The sequence below is a fragment of the Oryzias latipes genome, chromosome 2 (assembly GCF_053564925.1).
Source record: "Oryzias latipes strain Hd-rR chromosome 2, Olatipes_Hd-rR_3.1".
Classification (NCBI taxonomy): domain Eukaryota; kingdom Metazoa; phylum Chordata; class Actinopteri; order Beloniformes; family Adrianichthyidae; genus Oryzias; species Oryzias latipes.
Window position 1 is genome coordinate 31,238,759 of NC_136238.1, and position 15,672 is coordinate 31,254,430.

A 15,672-nucleotide genomic window follows, 5' to 3' on the forward strand; every position below is an offset into this window, starting at 1 on the left:
AAGCTCAAGTAACTTTGAAAGAATTCAGTCTCTCTGGTCTCCTGTGGTTGACTCCATGACTTAGGGGGTGGGGGGCTTGGTCGTCGCTGCTCCTTGCCCCCTGCTGCGTGGTCCTCTGGGCTTGGGTGTGCGTGGTGGGGGGGTGGGGTGGTGGTCTGGCTTGGCTTGGGGGGTGGTCCCTTTGCCTGTGCTGGGGGGGGTTGGCGGGGGGCCCTGCTCGGGGGGGGGGGGGGGGGGGGCGCCGGATGGGCTGCCCATCTGCACCTGGGGCTGGGATCGGCCCTTCCCTGGCTCTGGGACGGGACGGGACAACCCTCTCGGGGCCCCCGGTCGCTCTGGGTGTCACCCGCTTCGGCTGCGGGGTCTGGGGTGGGGTGGGGTGGGGGGCTTGTCGGCCCTGTCCTGTGGGGGGGCGTTCTGGGGGGGAGGGGGGGCCCATTATTGGTACGGATCGGGGGGGCTAACGGGTCGGGGTCTCCGCTGAGGCAATCAGTGGTTGCCTCGGCCGGTTGGGCTCCTCGGTCCCGTCGAGGCCTGACCAGAGCTCCTCTAGGGCCGGCGTCTGGGGGTGGGGGCCTGGGCTTGCTCCGGGGGGGGGGACGCTTTCTGGCTCCTCTCTCTCTGTGTGGGGTGGGTGGTGCCGGGCCAGGGGTGTCGGCGTCTCCGGGGGTGGGGCCCCTGGGCTGGGTGGCCCTGGCCCCTTTGCTGGGGGTGGGCTGGGGGACGGCTGTTTGACCACCGGGGGACAGTCTACCAGCTGTCCCCAACTTACCCCCTTCCTTATATAACCTCATATTAGGGTGAGGGGGTGGGGGGTCTAGCCTGCGATGCGCCTTGGGGGGGGGGCTACTTGGGAGTGGCCCCCCTCCCATGGTTGCCGTATGGAGTGGGCCCCCCTTCTTTCGGTTTTATTTGCACCTTAGACATGTAGGGTCCTTGGTAGGGGGGGTGCTTGGACATCACTGCAAGCAAGCAGCAGATGTCCTCCTGGCACCCTACCCGCCAATTTTAACCGCACCTTAGACATTTAGGGCCCCTTGGTGTGGAGGGTGAGGGGACATCACTGTGAGTAATCAGGAGATGTCCCCTTAGTGCCCTACTCGCCAATTTTAACTGCACCCCCCTTAGTACACACACCCCTCCCCCTTCAATATATACATTCAAACATAAACACACACACATGCACACAAACACCCTCTCAAACACCCATACACGCACACACATTTTACATGGAAGGTGGGACCTGGGTCCATCTGTCCCCTACCCCTTCCCTGGTGGGGGGTGCGGGCCCCTTGGCGATGGCGGCCGTGTCCCTTGGGTGCCGGCTCCCTGGGCCCGGCGGTGCTCTCTCCGCACGGTGGGGGGGTTCATATTACACCTGAGCCGGGGGTGTTCGTGTCCCTGGGGGGTGTGTCCTGGTCCTTGCCCCTGGGCGCTGGGCCCCGCCAAACTTCCAACATGGCCGAGCCTGGTCGGGCCATATTTATAACACCTCTTGTGGGCCGCCCTTTTTTCCCCGGGGTTCCCCCCTCCTGGGCGGGGGCGGCGGGCCCCTGCCTTGCTCCTACCTGGACCAACCGTGGGCCAGGTGGGTGGCTGCCTGGAGTGCGGAGCGGGTCTCCCTTGGGGGGTCCTGGCTCGTACCTGGGGTCGGGGGGGGGGGATGCCCGGAACTCCTGGGTGGTGGTGGGGTGCTCGTCTGGGGCTGTGGGCGTCCCTCTCCGGTGGGGCCCTGCGTTGGGCTCTTCCGGCGCGGCGGGGGGGCTGCTTTCCTGGCTGGGGCGGCGCTCTCTTTCCCTCCGCGCCTCCCTGCTCTCTGGCTCTGGGGGCCTCGCGGCGGTCCTGCTGGCCCTGGCCTGTGTGGCGGTCTTGGTCGCCCGGGGGGCGGTTGTTCCCTGCCTGTTCCCGTGTGGCGTTGGGGGGGTTCCGGCTGCCGCTGCTGCTGCGGCGGGGGTCTGGGTGTGGGGGTGGCTGGGCGCTCCTCCTCCTTATTTTCACATTCCACCATCCATTTTAGAAGAACATAAACACTCACTTGAGCACAGGTGTTAGCTCACCTTTGCACTAATAGTTTGCATGATTGAATGAATGAAAGATTTCACACTAGTTGGTTTAAAGGCATAGGTATGCGTTCGTGAACACTATCTGTTTTGTGTACATGTTGATGTGTATATGTGGACATTTTTGCAGCTAGCAGGTGTGTTGATAATATTTGAGTGTGTGTGAACAGGCCCCGCCCTTTTTTGTACTACATTTGAACCGTACCGTAATGATAAACAACCAGTAAACCTGTCTGCTCTATGTTGCTTCATGGTCTTACCCCCCTTCCCCTCCTATTATCACCCTCCTACCCCCCCCCCCCTCTCTCTAACGTCCCTCTCTCTTCTTCCCCTCTTTCCTTTTCCGTCCGGTCCAACACCAAAGATTTTCAAACATGATTGAAATTAATAAAGTTTGGCCTGAATTACAAAAGGGGTTTATTCAGACATACCTTTGGTTTGTCTGAAGATGAATAACCCCTCTTGTTAAAATAAAATATGTCCAACACAAGAGGCCCTCAGCTCTCATCTGTTTGCCTAGCTGTTGGACAGGACAAGTTAAAAAAAAACAAAAAAAGAACCATTCGTTTTGAGGTTTCCTTTTCCAAGTAAGAATCCATTCCATCAGAGTATTTAGTTGACTTCCTTGAAGTTGTGACACTTTGAGATCGTAACACATTCCATTTAGTCACATGTGCTGCAATGTCTTCATCCATTTTAAGTTGCTCCTTCTTCCTCTTCAGATGTTCCTCTTGTTCCTCCAGTTCATGTTTTTCCTTTAGCAGCTTCTGTCTTGCCATAAATGCTGCCAGGTCAGCCTCTGTTTTCAGACGTGCAGATGAAGTAGAAGAAACAACAGACCTTCTCCCAGAAACTGCAGTTTTATCTTCAGCATTTGACACACTGTCATATGGTTTAATGTTGTCTTGCATGTCTTCTGTACTGAGCAGTGATGCAGTGATATTTATTTGTGGACCATCCTCTCTTAGATATTGAAGCATTTCTTCATCTTTTACAGCTGGAGCTGATTGAAGCAAATGGAGGCTTCCATTTTGTTGCAAGTCTTCAGACCCACTCAGCCATCTTTCAACATCTTCTTTAAATGCATTGGTATATGTCATGATGCTGTCAAACCACTTCTTTTGTCCATTTTGCTCATCCTCCATGAGTAAAGGCATCAAAACATCATGTGAGGCAATAGCAGTTACACAAAATGGATTTAATTTCTGGAAACATGATTGGACATGTAAAACATTTTCTTTTGTCTTCATAAGTGATTTCATTTTATTAACTGCTATTTTTCGTTCATGTTGAAGCTTTTCGATTTTATTTGCCAACGCCTTGGCCGTTGGTTTAATCAGTCTTTTATCACTCTCCATTTTAATCAGTCCTTCAGTCATTAATTTCCTTCAGTGTTTGGTCATTTCAAAACATGCAGCATCAGCGTGATTTTGGCACATTTCATTCTTTAGCCACCTTTGTATATTGTCTTCTTGGAATTAAAATAAACTTTATCCAAATAATATCCATATATGGAACAAAAACAGCGGAGCGGCAACTTCACCAATAGACAATTCACGTGTCACAGCATTGCGTCACTCAGAAAAGTCAATCAGCATCGGAATGTTTTGCGCAGAACTAAAGCTCCTTCAGCCACGAGCCAGACGATTGCTCCCAATCTTCAAACTTTTGAACCGCCATCCTTCCACAGGCACAGCTTCCATGCGCATCCACAGGTGGTCTTACCTGGCTGTAGTTCGCTTTGATAGCAGCTCCTCCTTAACTTGACAGCCAGCGCATACCTCCACTTTCTCCGATGTCCGTGTAACTGAATCCTTCCTTTACTCCAAATCTCAGCTCCGTTGCTCAATCACAAAATATCTGTCTTTATACTGGCCATTTTTTGTTGACAAAAATGTAGCGACAAAACCAAACAGTCGCTGAGAGGCTGACGCTTGGTGGGTCCGGGTTTTAAATGATGCACTCAAAAACCATAGAGCATAACGAAGTTTGTATTTATGTAGTTTTAATACTGGAAAATGAAGGTAATTAAATCCACTTGTAATATCAAGATCAAAAAATAAAAAAACAAGGTAATCAAGAAAAGCGCTTAAAGCGGTCAACAAAAAATACGGTAACCCAGCTCACCCCCCTTCCATCTTACACAGGGAAAAAACCCACAGGTGAGTTATAGTCAATTAATGTCACCGCCCACAGACATGTGACCCACCAGCTGATCCTACTCTATAACCTATAATCAGAACAAATCTATATTCATTTAACATAAGAAAGACCACACTTGATTCATGGCACCTACAATTCATTTTGTGAAAGTTTTTAACATTTTTGTCCAGGGACTGACTGTTAAGTACTTTGGGATTTCGAAGGAGGGAAAAAAGCGGTATATCCAATACGTAAATGGCAACATAAAACCAAGGCTTAAAATATTTCAAACTAAAAATCATAATTTTGAATAGAATACTAGTTCCTGTCTTTATGGAAGTAAATGTGTACCTTTTCCGAATCTTTCCTTCTACTGATGAAAACCCTGTGTTGTTTAAGTTCTCTGCTCTAAGTAACCAAGAGTTTAAAGTTTTTAATAAATCCTTTGTTAAACTATTTTAAAATGTTTTTTCTCTTGTGTGAGTTCTCATGTGTCTTTTGAGATGAAATGTACGATTAAAACTTTTGTCACATTCTTTACAAGTAAAAGGCTTTTCTCCTGTATGAATTCTCATGTGTTTTTGGAGACTTGCTATGTGACCAAACCTTTTATCACATTCCCTACAAGAAAAAGGCTTTTCTCCAGTGTGACCTCTTGTGTGTTCTTTAAGATTAGATAAACAACTAAAACCTTTATGACAATATATACAAGAAAAAGGCTTCTCTCCTGTGTGAGCTCTCATGTGTGCTTGGAGACTTGATATTTGACCAAAACTTTTATCACATTCTTTACATGAAAAAGGCTTTTCTCCTGTGTGAGTTCTCATGTGTGTTTTGAGATTGGATATATGACTGAAACTTTTATCACATTCTTTACATGAAAAAGGCTTTTCTCCAGTGTGAATTCTCATGTGTTCTTGGAGACTTGCTATGTGACCAAACCTTTTATCACATTCCCTACAAGAAAATGGCTTATTTCCTGTGTGAGTTCTCATGTGTGCTTGGAGACTTGATGTTTGAACAAAACTTTTATCACATTCTTTACAAGGAAAAGGCTTTTCTCCTGTGTGAATTCTCATGTGTGTTTGGAAACTTGATATGTGACCAAAACTTTTATCACATTCTTTACATGAAAAAGGCTTTTCTCCTGTGTGAGTTCTCATGTGTGTTTTGAGATTGGATAACTGACTGAAACTTTTATCACATTCTTTACATGAAAAAGGCTTTTCTCCTGTGTGAGTTCTCATGTGTCTTTTGAGACAAGATATTTGATTAAAACGTTTCTTACATTCTTTACATGAAAAAGGCTTGGGAAGTTGTTTCTGTTTTGAAGATTCTTTGTGTTTCTTTACTAAATCATCCTTCTTTGATTTTTTTCTAACATCAGAGTCACACTGACTTTCTGACATGGGAGTGCTGTCCACACTTTGGACATGACATCTGTCTCTTCTCTTCCTCTGATCTCTGTTCCGTGGGTCTGTATCTTCATCTGTAGTTGATGTTGATTCTGTCTCTTCATCTGTAGTTGATGTTGATTCTTCATGTTGGTTTCCTTCTTCATCCTGACTATCAGCTACATTAAAGCTCTGCTGATTGTTTAGATTTGCTTCACTGTTCTCATCTTCCTCATTAGTAGGAATCTCCATCAAGGTATCAGTCTCCTGCTTCAGATCAAGCTGATCTTCATCCTGACTGATTAGGAACTCCTCTTTAATATGTGGAAGTTGTCCCTCCTCTTCATACTGTGGAGGTTCTGGTTCCTCCTTTTCCACACTGAAGTTCCTCTGCTGGTTGCACAGACCATCCTCTTGAGTCACCCAATGCTGGGGAAGGACTGCAGAAACACAAGAAGAGACCCCTTTATACTTAATAATGACAGCACAATTTAAAAATTAAATTTAAAATGGAAATAACTTTTAAGGCTGAACACCAGATGAAAATGACTCTTAGTTTTTTTTTAAAAATCCACCAATGTCAACAACACACCAACACACATTATACAAGGAGGGTGGTTACCACTGATCTTCTATCGCCTACTCACTCGGGGTGGAAACTACAGCTGGTAAGAGGTGATGATTGTGTCCTTTGGGCGTAAGCTTCCTGGGCCTGGTAATCCTTCTCTCCCACATATTTTGTTAGTGTGATGTTAATTATTGCTTTGTGCTTTAAAACAGGTAAAGCAAAACATAGGAATGGGCAATTAAATGATCATTAAATATATGGCAATAGTCTACCATGAGAGACTTTTATCTTGAAGGATCTGATATTAAACTTGCCAGTTGCAAGTGTGGTAGGATGAGCTAATTGGGGCACAGGCATCCTGGTGCTGCTGATGAGCACCTGGCCACCTATAAAATAGAACTGAGCTGGCTCTCCCTCATTTCTTTGGGTTTCTGCTCCTCTGTCAGTTCTAGGGATGGGTATCGTTAAGGTTTTAACGGTACTGCTACTCTTATTGATACTGCTTATCGATCCGGTATTTTAACGGTACTCTTATCGATACTTTTTGAGGACGAAAAATAAATAAATAACAAATTAAGAACATAAAGTGTTTTATTTCCTCATTATGCAACAACAGTTTTTTTAACAAGAATTTTTACTTTATACATGAGAATGTTCCAATCTAGCCACAGGGGTTGCAAGCCAGTAACTTCTGTGCCGGTCCCAAGCCCGGATAAATAGAGAGGGTTGCGTCAGGAAGGGCATCCGGCGTAAAAATTGCCAAAATAACCATGCGAATCATCCACAACACTTTAGACATACCGGATCGGTCGAGGCCCGGGTTAACAACGACCGCCACCGATGCTGTTAACCTACAGGGTGTCGGTGGAAATTTGACTACTGTTGGTCGAAGAAAGAGGGGAGGCAGAAGGGTCCGTTGCCAGAGAGAGAAGGGAAAAGGCAGGAACATAGGTTTGAGAATAGGGACTCTTAACGTTGGTACAATGACAGGGAAAGGCAGAGAGCTGGCAGACATGATGGAGAGAAGGAAGGTAGATGTACTGTGTGTGCAGGAGACAAGGTGGAAGGGCAGCAAGGCACGTAGTATTGGAGGAGGATACAAACTGTTCTATCATGGTGTTGATAGGAAGAGAAACGGGGTAGGAGTGATTCTGAAGGGGGAGTTTGTAAACAGTGTTCTAGAGGTGAAAAGAGTCTCAGACAGGAGGATGAGCCTAAAGTTAGAAATCGAAGGGGTGATGGTGAATGTAGTCAGTGGGTATGCGCCACAGGTTGGCTGTGAGTTAGAAGTGAAGGAGAGATTCTGGAGTGAGTTGGATGAGGTCATAGAGAGTTTTCCCAGAGGAGAGAGAGTTGTTATTGGAGCAGACTTTAATGGGCATGTTGGTGAGGGCAACAGAGGTGATGAGGAGGTGATGGGCAGGTTTGGTGTGAAGGAAAGGAATCTGGAGGGACAGATGGTGGTGGACTTTGCGAAGAGGATGGAAATGGCTGTAGTCAACACTTACTTCCAGAAGAGAGAGGAACATAGAGTGACATACAGAAGTGGAGGTAGGAGTACTCAGGTGGACTACATCCTATGTAGACGAGGTCATTTGAGAGAGGTTAATGATTGCAAAGTGGTGGTAGGAGAGAGTGTAGCCAGACAGCACCGCATGGTGGTGTGTAAGATGACTCTGGAGGTCAGGAAGAAGAAGATAGGGAAAACAGAAAAGAAGACCAAGTGGTGGAAGCTACAGAATGAAGAAACTTGTGAGGAATTTAGGCAGAAGTTGAGGCAGGTCCTGGGTGGTCAGGATGAACTTCCAGATGACTGGGAAACTACAGCAGAGATTATCAGGGAAACAGGTAGGAAGGTGCTAGGTGTGTCATCTGGAAAGAGGAAAGACGGTAAAGAGACTTGGTGGTGGAATGAGGAAGTACAGGAATGCGTCCAGAGGAAGAGGTTGGCTAAAAGGAAGTGGGATGTAGAAAGGACTGAGGAAGGTAGACAGGAGTACAAGGAAGCGCAGCGTAGAGTGAAGAGAGAGGTGGCAAAGGCCAAACAGAAAGCTTACGATGAGCTTTATGACAGGTTAGACACAAAGGAAGGAGAGAAGGACTTGTACAGGCTAGCCAGACAGAGAGACAGAGATGGGAAGGACGTGCAACAGATAAGGGTGATTAAGGACAGAGATGGAAAGGTGCTAACAACCCAAGAGAGTGTACAGAAAAGATGGAAGGAGTATTTTGAGGAGCTGATGAACGAGGAAAATGACAGGGAAAGAAGGGAGGAAGATGTGGTTGTTGTGGAGCAGGAAGTAGCAGAGATTGGAAAGGATGAGGTTAGGAAGGCTCTGAAAAGGATGAAGAGCGGAAAGGCTGTTGGTCCTGATGACCTACCTGTGGAGGTATGGAAGTGCCTAGGAGAGACAGCAGTGGAATTTCTAACAAGGTTGTTCAATAGGATTTTAGAGAGTGAGAAGAGGCCTGAGGAATGGAGGAGAAGCGTTCTGGTCCCGATCTTTAAGAACAAGGGTGACATGCAGAACTGCAGCAACTATAGAGGAATAAAGTTGATGAGCCACACAATGAAGCTGTGGGAAAGAGTATTGGAAGCCAGGCTTAGGAAGAAGGTGGAGATTTGTGAGCAGCAGTATGGTTTCATGCCCCGTAAGAGCACCACTGATGCCATTTTTGCTTTGAGAATGTTGATGGAAAAGTACAGAGAAGGTCAGAAGGAGCTGCATTGTGTGTTCGTAGATTTAGAGAAGGCGTATGACAGGGTGCCGAGGGAGGAGCTGTGGTACTGTATGAGGTCGTCTGGAGTGGCAGAGAAGTATGTCAGAGTAGTTCAGGACATGTATGAGAGAAGTATGACGGTGGTGAGATGTGCTGTAGGTCAGACAGAGGAGTTCAAGGTGGAGGTGGGACTACACCAAGGATCAGCTTTGAGTCCTTTTTTGTTTGCTATGCTGATGGACAGGCTGACAGACGAGGTAAGACAGGAATCTCCCTGGACAATGATGTTTGCGGATGACATTGTAATTTGCAGTGAGAGTAGAGAGCAGGTGGAGGAACAGCTAGAGAGGTGGAGGTTTGCTCTGGAAAGAAGAGGTATGAAGGTCAGTCGTAGTAAGACAGAATACATGTGTCTGAACGAGAGGGATCAAGGTAGAAGCGTTAGGTTACAGGGGACTGAGGTGAAGAAGGTGCAGGAGTTTAAGTACTTGGGGTCAACAGTTCAGTGTGATGGGGATTGTGGAAAAGAGGTGAAGAGGCGTGTGCAGGCAGGTTGGAGCGGTTGGAGGAAAGTGTCAGGAGTGTTGTGTGACAGAAGAGTGCCAGCAAGACTCAAAGGAAAGGTGTACAAGACAGTGGTGAGACCAGCTCTGCTCTATGGGTTAGAGACGGTAGCAGTGAGACAGAGACAAGAGGCTGAGATGGAGGTAGCGGAGATGAAGATGTTGAGGTTCTCCTTAGGAGTGACCAGGTTAGACAGGATAAGGAACGAGTACATCAGAGGGACGGCTCATGTTGCCTGTGTTAGCGACAAAGTCAGAGAAGCCAGACTGAGATGGTTTGGACATGTTCAGAGGAGGGATAGTGGATATATTGGTAGAAGGATGTTGGAGATGGAGCTGCCTGGCCGGAGGGCAAGAGGACGGCCAAAGAGGAGATATATGGATGTCTTAACAGAGGACATGAAGTTGGCTAACGTTAGGGTAGAAGATGTTCATGATAGAGTGAGGTGGAAAAGGATGATTCGCTGTGGCGACCCCTGATGGGAAAAGCCGAAAGAGAAAGAAGACATGAGAATGTTCCATACAGGATATTCATTTTAATTATTTAATCTAATTATTTTTATTCTTTATGAGCGTGATGTTTCCTTTGATCTTTTGTCCATTTTCCACAACCTTGAATAGACTTTTCTGTCTGTCAAACACCAGAGTTAGGATTGAGTGAGATGATGGAAACAAATTCACTTTGATGCCGACTCCTTTACATTTATTTATTTTTGTTTGAATCCAGAAAACCAAAAAAATTATATTAATTTTACGGATGACAACTATCATTAGTCATTAATTATTATTAAGTATTAGGAAGCAGCTGATAGTTTGTCACAGGTCTGGAATCATAAGTGGTGAATCTAAGCCCCGCCTCTCTACCTGTTTGTTTTGTGTAGAACACGCCGCTCCATCGTGTTCTACACAAACAGCGCAACATGCGGTCATCGTAGAAGCAAGGTGACAGGATGGTAGGGGCTCCTTGATGCAAACTTCATTAATTTTACCCAGAAACGGGTGTTCTTAGTCTAGGGTCGCTCACGTGTCCCCTACGAGATCGCCACTGACTGTGTGTGCGCTGCCTTGTCTTGTGTGTGTGCGCGCGCGGCGCGTGCTGTCTGAACAACAGCCCCGCCCCCCTTGCACACAAATAGACAGAGCTCTCCGCTTCAACGACAATACCTCAAATAATATCATCATTAATTCACGGAAAATTGACTGACTTGGTGAGTTAAATATGGCAGATAACGCTTGTGGGACACAAAAAAAAGAAAAAGTAACTTCTCCAGTACCGATAGCAGAACCGTTCAGGTCAGGTCTTAACGATACTGCGGTCTTGAAGAATGTGGCCCCGGGGCTGGTTCAATACCGGGGCATGGTACCCATCCCTAGTCAGTTCAGGTATCTTGCTGCCTGTACATTCTCCCTATGTCTATTGGCACATTCGTGGTGTCCTTTTTGTTTCTACTGCAGCGATTGTCATAATCCCTTTTCACTCAGCGAATGTGCATATGGCGGGGAAAGGCGAAGTGGAACAGAGTTCATCGCTCCCTCCATCCCTTTAGGTGAAATCAGTGCTGATCGGTATGTGTATGATGTGTGCCTCTTCGCCCTGCATGTCCTCTGGTTGCTGAGGTAAAACCCTGCTGCCCCTCATTCTGGTTTACCTCCGCAGGGTGTTTGGTGGAACCTGCAGCTACTTGGCTGTTTTTTTGCCATTATTGGGAGTATTTTAACAGGTTCTTCACAGTTCCCTTTTATCCGATCCACTGGGTCAGCCACTGAACACAAAATCTCCTTTCCCATCTCCCTTGCGGCTGACCTCGTGACTGCGCAGGCGCTCCTGGGACTTGGAGGCCAGTTGGGACTCATGACCACCTACACCTCCCTGGCTACCTGCAACGAGGTTGACTGGTACACAAGTGGGAGTTCACTTGTTTGGGATCCTTTTTTTGCTTTTTTTTTGCTTTGGTTTTTACAATGTGAGTGGGGTGTTAACCGATCAGATTGCCACACAAGCAATTTGTCCTGTTTGGCCAGAGTATGAAGTAGAGCAGAGGTGGGCACTGAGGGCCGCATTCCTGCATGTTTTCCAGCATACCCTGCTCTGGCATGTTCTAATTGGCTGGACACACCTGAACCAGGTAATCAGCCATGAGTAGGGCCAGACTATCTGGAAATCATGCAGACACACCGGCCCTCGAGGTCTGGAATTGCCCACCCCTGAAGTAGAGGGTTAGTCTGGTTAACCCTTACCAGAACCAAAAGCTGGGGAACATATGATAAAATGGGGTTTTGTTCTCTACTCTCATGTACTTCTCCTGTCCTCTATTCTTGATGATTTATTTCTCCATGCCTTCGTTTGGTGCAGTGCGATTCATGTATTGACACTCTGTCCCAGTGGGAGTGAATCCAGATTCTGCGCTCCTGTACTTGGCTCTGGACCTAACCTCTGGCTCATCTGTGCCCCTGTACCTGGCTGTGTACCTGGTCTCTACTACACCTCTTAGGCTCTGTTCATACTGCAGGGCTTAATGTTCAATTCTGATTTTTTTTTTAAATTGGATTTCTTTGCAAGGCCGTTGAAATTTCCAATTAAATGCAAACTATTCTGATCTCCTGTGTGATCGTGAAATGACCCAAAAGTGACCCGCATGCGTAGAAGAGTACTCAACGGTGAACCACGTCACTTGTTTGCGGAAGTAGCTAACGTTAACAATGGATGTCAACAACAGTGTTGTCAACAGCGGAGCTCTTTTTGCATTATTAAATTTATTTTCACAAAAGGCTTCACAAAGGGCTTTCACGCTGTGCTTATCCCCCAAAATGCGGTCCAGCTCTTCGTAAAATGGACAGTGATACGTTGACGGCCACAGATCATCTACCCACGCTCATACCCACGCTCGTCCATTTAGCTGGAAATCTTTTTAAAAATCGCCTGGTTGCGATAAGAGCCCTCTAGTTTGGCCTGAATAGAGCTGTCACCCCAAATATTAATCAAATCAGTGACCTCGCTTACATCCACTGTCCGTCCTGGGGGAGGATCCCTCCTTCAAGAGTACACCCCTGATGTTTCTTTTTTATTTCCGGATTCCGTTTTGTTAGTAATCAGTTGTCAAGTTATTTTGCCCCACTTGAAGGGGAAAGCATCAAATGGAGGAAATGCCAGCAGGACTCCACTAATGACTCAAGAACTCCATGAACGTGTCTCTTTTTCTTTATTTGCATTTGACTTTAGACAGAGACCTTTTCCAGTGTTAATGAGTAGTCGAAGAAACCAAGCAAGGTGAAAAACCTGTACAGAAATAATGCTTATGAAAATATATTCTGTTTTACAATTAAATTACAAATAACTATATTTTAATTTCAAATAACAAAATATATTTCAAAGTATCAAATTTTACACAACAATGCACCGTTATCAATTAAACAAACAGACGTAGAAAATACATTTTAAACAATTCACGTCTAAAGCTCCCCGATAACCCAATAAACAGCTGATCTCTAAAAACGCCCCTGAAACAGCTGATTAACCCCTTATCACTTCCGCATCTTACTGGCTGCCTCTCCACTTTTTTAGATGCGTTGGGGTGGATTTTTCTTTCATCTGACAGTTGGACCGAATGTCTCCTTCCTTCAGTTCGCCTGTCAGATCAGTGATCACTGCTTTTGCGCGACACATAAATCACCATGCGCGCACGGGCGCACTGACGCGGGTTTAATCAAACTCACCTGTTGCGGTTGACCTTTTTTTGGATTCTTATTTTTCTTTTTAATCCTTTTTACTCAAATTGTATAAATCACTTTCCAAATACTCAATTTCCACCCTGATTTATCTTTTTTCAACCATTTTAATTTACATATACACACGCCTTTTTTTCTCCCAGCATTAACACCTCCCACTCGGCATTCTTCCTATTACAGTAAGAATGTCGCTGACTGTCAGAGGTCAAACAATTTGAATGACACACACAAGACTTACTTCGTTTGATCTTCAACAGGGAGTACAACAACTAACCGTCAAACATCTCTGTGTAAAACAGTCGCTTCTTGTCCATTGAGTCTTGACACACTTTTTTTTGTTTGCCTACCTATTGTCTTCACCTCAGGTGGATGGTAACTTGGAATAACCCGTACATCAACATCCCTGACTATGCCCGTACTGTCTGGATTAGTGCGAAATACACCACCCACCCTGAATTGACCTCTCATAGCATTCTGGTTACTCACACAATGTCCCCTACAGCAACATTTCTCTGTGCAGTATGCCACTTGCTCCGCACGAACAAGTTGGGGCCGGCGAGTTGACTCAAATTTCTCCAGAAATTGTCCACTTCAGTCTGTATGGCTCTGAGTCTCTTGTAGGGATAGCTGGTGAAGTCAAACGTTCCTGGATCTCCCTCTGGAGAGGCTCGGCCTAGTAGAAGAGGGTTTGGTGTGATGTAGAGAATGCATTCCTCCCGGCTTTGTATCCTCGAGTCAATCTGCCTCTCATTAGCCAGATTTGCTGCCAAGTAGAGCGGCAGCGCTGTCCGGAATTCACTGTAAGTCAGTGAGGACCCTCTTCCAATAATCTTAAGTGCCCTCTTCATGATGCGAACAGCAGCTTCAGCAGCTCCGTTCCTGTGAGAATAAGCTGGATGGATTTTCCACACCCACTCTGTCCCTTGTTCAGCTGAAAGGTCTTCCAAGCTTGCTTTGTCTTGACTGTCGAGGAACTTGTACATCTCTTTCAAGGCTGGTTTAGCTCCAACAAAGTTAGTGCCGGGGTCTGACCAGATTTTCCTTGGATGTCCTCTGATTGCAGTGAATCCTTGTTAAAGCCATCAGAAATTCTTCAGTTGACAGGTCATTTGTGATTTCTGCATGAATAGCTCTGCTGGCCATAGAGCAAAACAGAACTCCCAAACCTTTTGTGTCACTCTTTTTTTCACATCTCCTCTTACTTGGTAGGGTCTGAAGAGGTCTACGGTTGTGAACTGGAATGGTGCAGCAGGTTCAATTCTCTCTGGTGGTAATGAACTCATTATTTGTTGACAGTTCTTTGATTTTACTTTACTGCAGATTAAACAGTCATCAACAACTCGTTTGATGATTCTTCAACCTTTTATCACCCAAGCTTTGGTTTACCAGTCTTAACAAAGTTGCAGCAATTCCTTCATGATTATGATTGTGGGCTACTCAAGCTAGCCAAATAGATACCCAAGCATTATGAGGTAAGATTGGGACACCAACTTTGTTTTTTCTGAAAACTTGTATCCGACCACCAGAAACCAATAATCCAGGCTCCTCATTTTTGTAGACTACTAATCTGTCAATTGTGGTAGCAGGAAGAACCATGTTCTATTGTGCTGCAAGAAAAATATCTCTTAGGACATCTTCTCTTTCTTTTACAGAGATAATTCCAGCCAATGGAACTGCCTCCCACTGTGGTTTTTCCATGGTCTTGTTTTTCCCTCCAAATCTTTTTGCTGCTCTCCACATCCATGCAACAGATTTAATTAGGCGAGTTAAACAGCTCAAACAAGTTCTCTGATAACTGAACCTGCAGATGTTTTTTTTGTTTTTTTTAACTGTCGGCTTCTTTGCTTGGGCTCTTGTCAGTACAGCAATGAATGACTTTTTTTGCAGTTTATTGACTTTTTCCTTTGCTGCCGTTGCCAGTTCTTCGGCTGACTTCACAGGCCACTCCTCTTCTAACAGGCTCAAGAATTTCAGACCATTTTGCCACTCTGAGTTTTCATTGAGATTTTCTGCCCCAGTGCCTCTTGTGAGAATGTCAGCAATATTTAAGGAATCAGGAATCCAATGCCAGTCATCTGTTCTTGTGCTGTTCTGGATCTCTCCAATCCTATTTGCGAAGAAGGTTTGGAAACCATAACTTTCCCTTTGTATCGCACTGAGGACTGTTTGGCTGTCAAGGAGATGGTGCCATCATTTAACTTTAATTAAACAATGACATTCCAAATAATGTACACTTTTAGGCGAGACGCGAACACAGCTCCGCACATTTCAGACTTTATAGCATCCCCTTTATGGTCCATTGAAGTTAATTTTGCTTTGGATTCCACAAGTCGAATTATAGGTCCTTGCTCCGTTTCCCACGTTAGGTACATTACAGCTCCGTAGGCATGTTCACTCCCCTTACAGAATGTAACTGCCACAGGATCGCTGATGAAGAATCCTGGAGTTAGTGCCCTGGGAAACTTGATTTTGGCAAGTTTGACATATTCTTCGAAGAG

The 15,672-nt window shown here is 45.8% G+C and overlaps 2 protein-coding genes across 4 annotated transcripts in view; one reads left to right on the forward strand and one right to left on the reverse strand.

The window, feature by feature from the left end:
• LOC144981346 (uncharacterized) overlaps positions 1-15,672 on the forward strand; it is a 676,107-nt gene that overhangs the window by 418,730 nt on the left and 241,705 nt on the right. The gene's annotated exons all lie outside the window — the stretch shown is intronic.
• LOC111948918 (uncharacterized) overlaps positions 4,049-15,672 on the reverse strand; it is a 377,453-nt gene continuing 365,829 nt past the window's right edge. For both annotated transcript variants that reach the window (XM_078935750.1, XM_078935758.1), the window contains exon 4: positions 4,049-6,036. In XM_078935750.1, the coding sequence (XP_078791876.1) occupies positions 4,661-6,036 (1,376 nt within the window). In that variant the 3' untranslated portion in view covers positions 4,049-4,660. The remainder of the gene's footprint in view (positions 6,037-15,672) is intronic.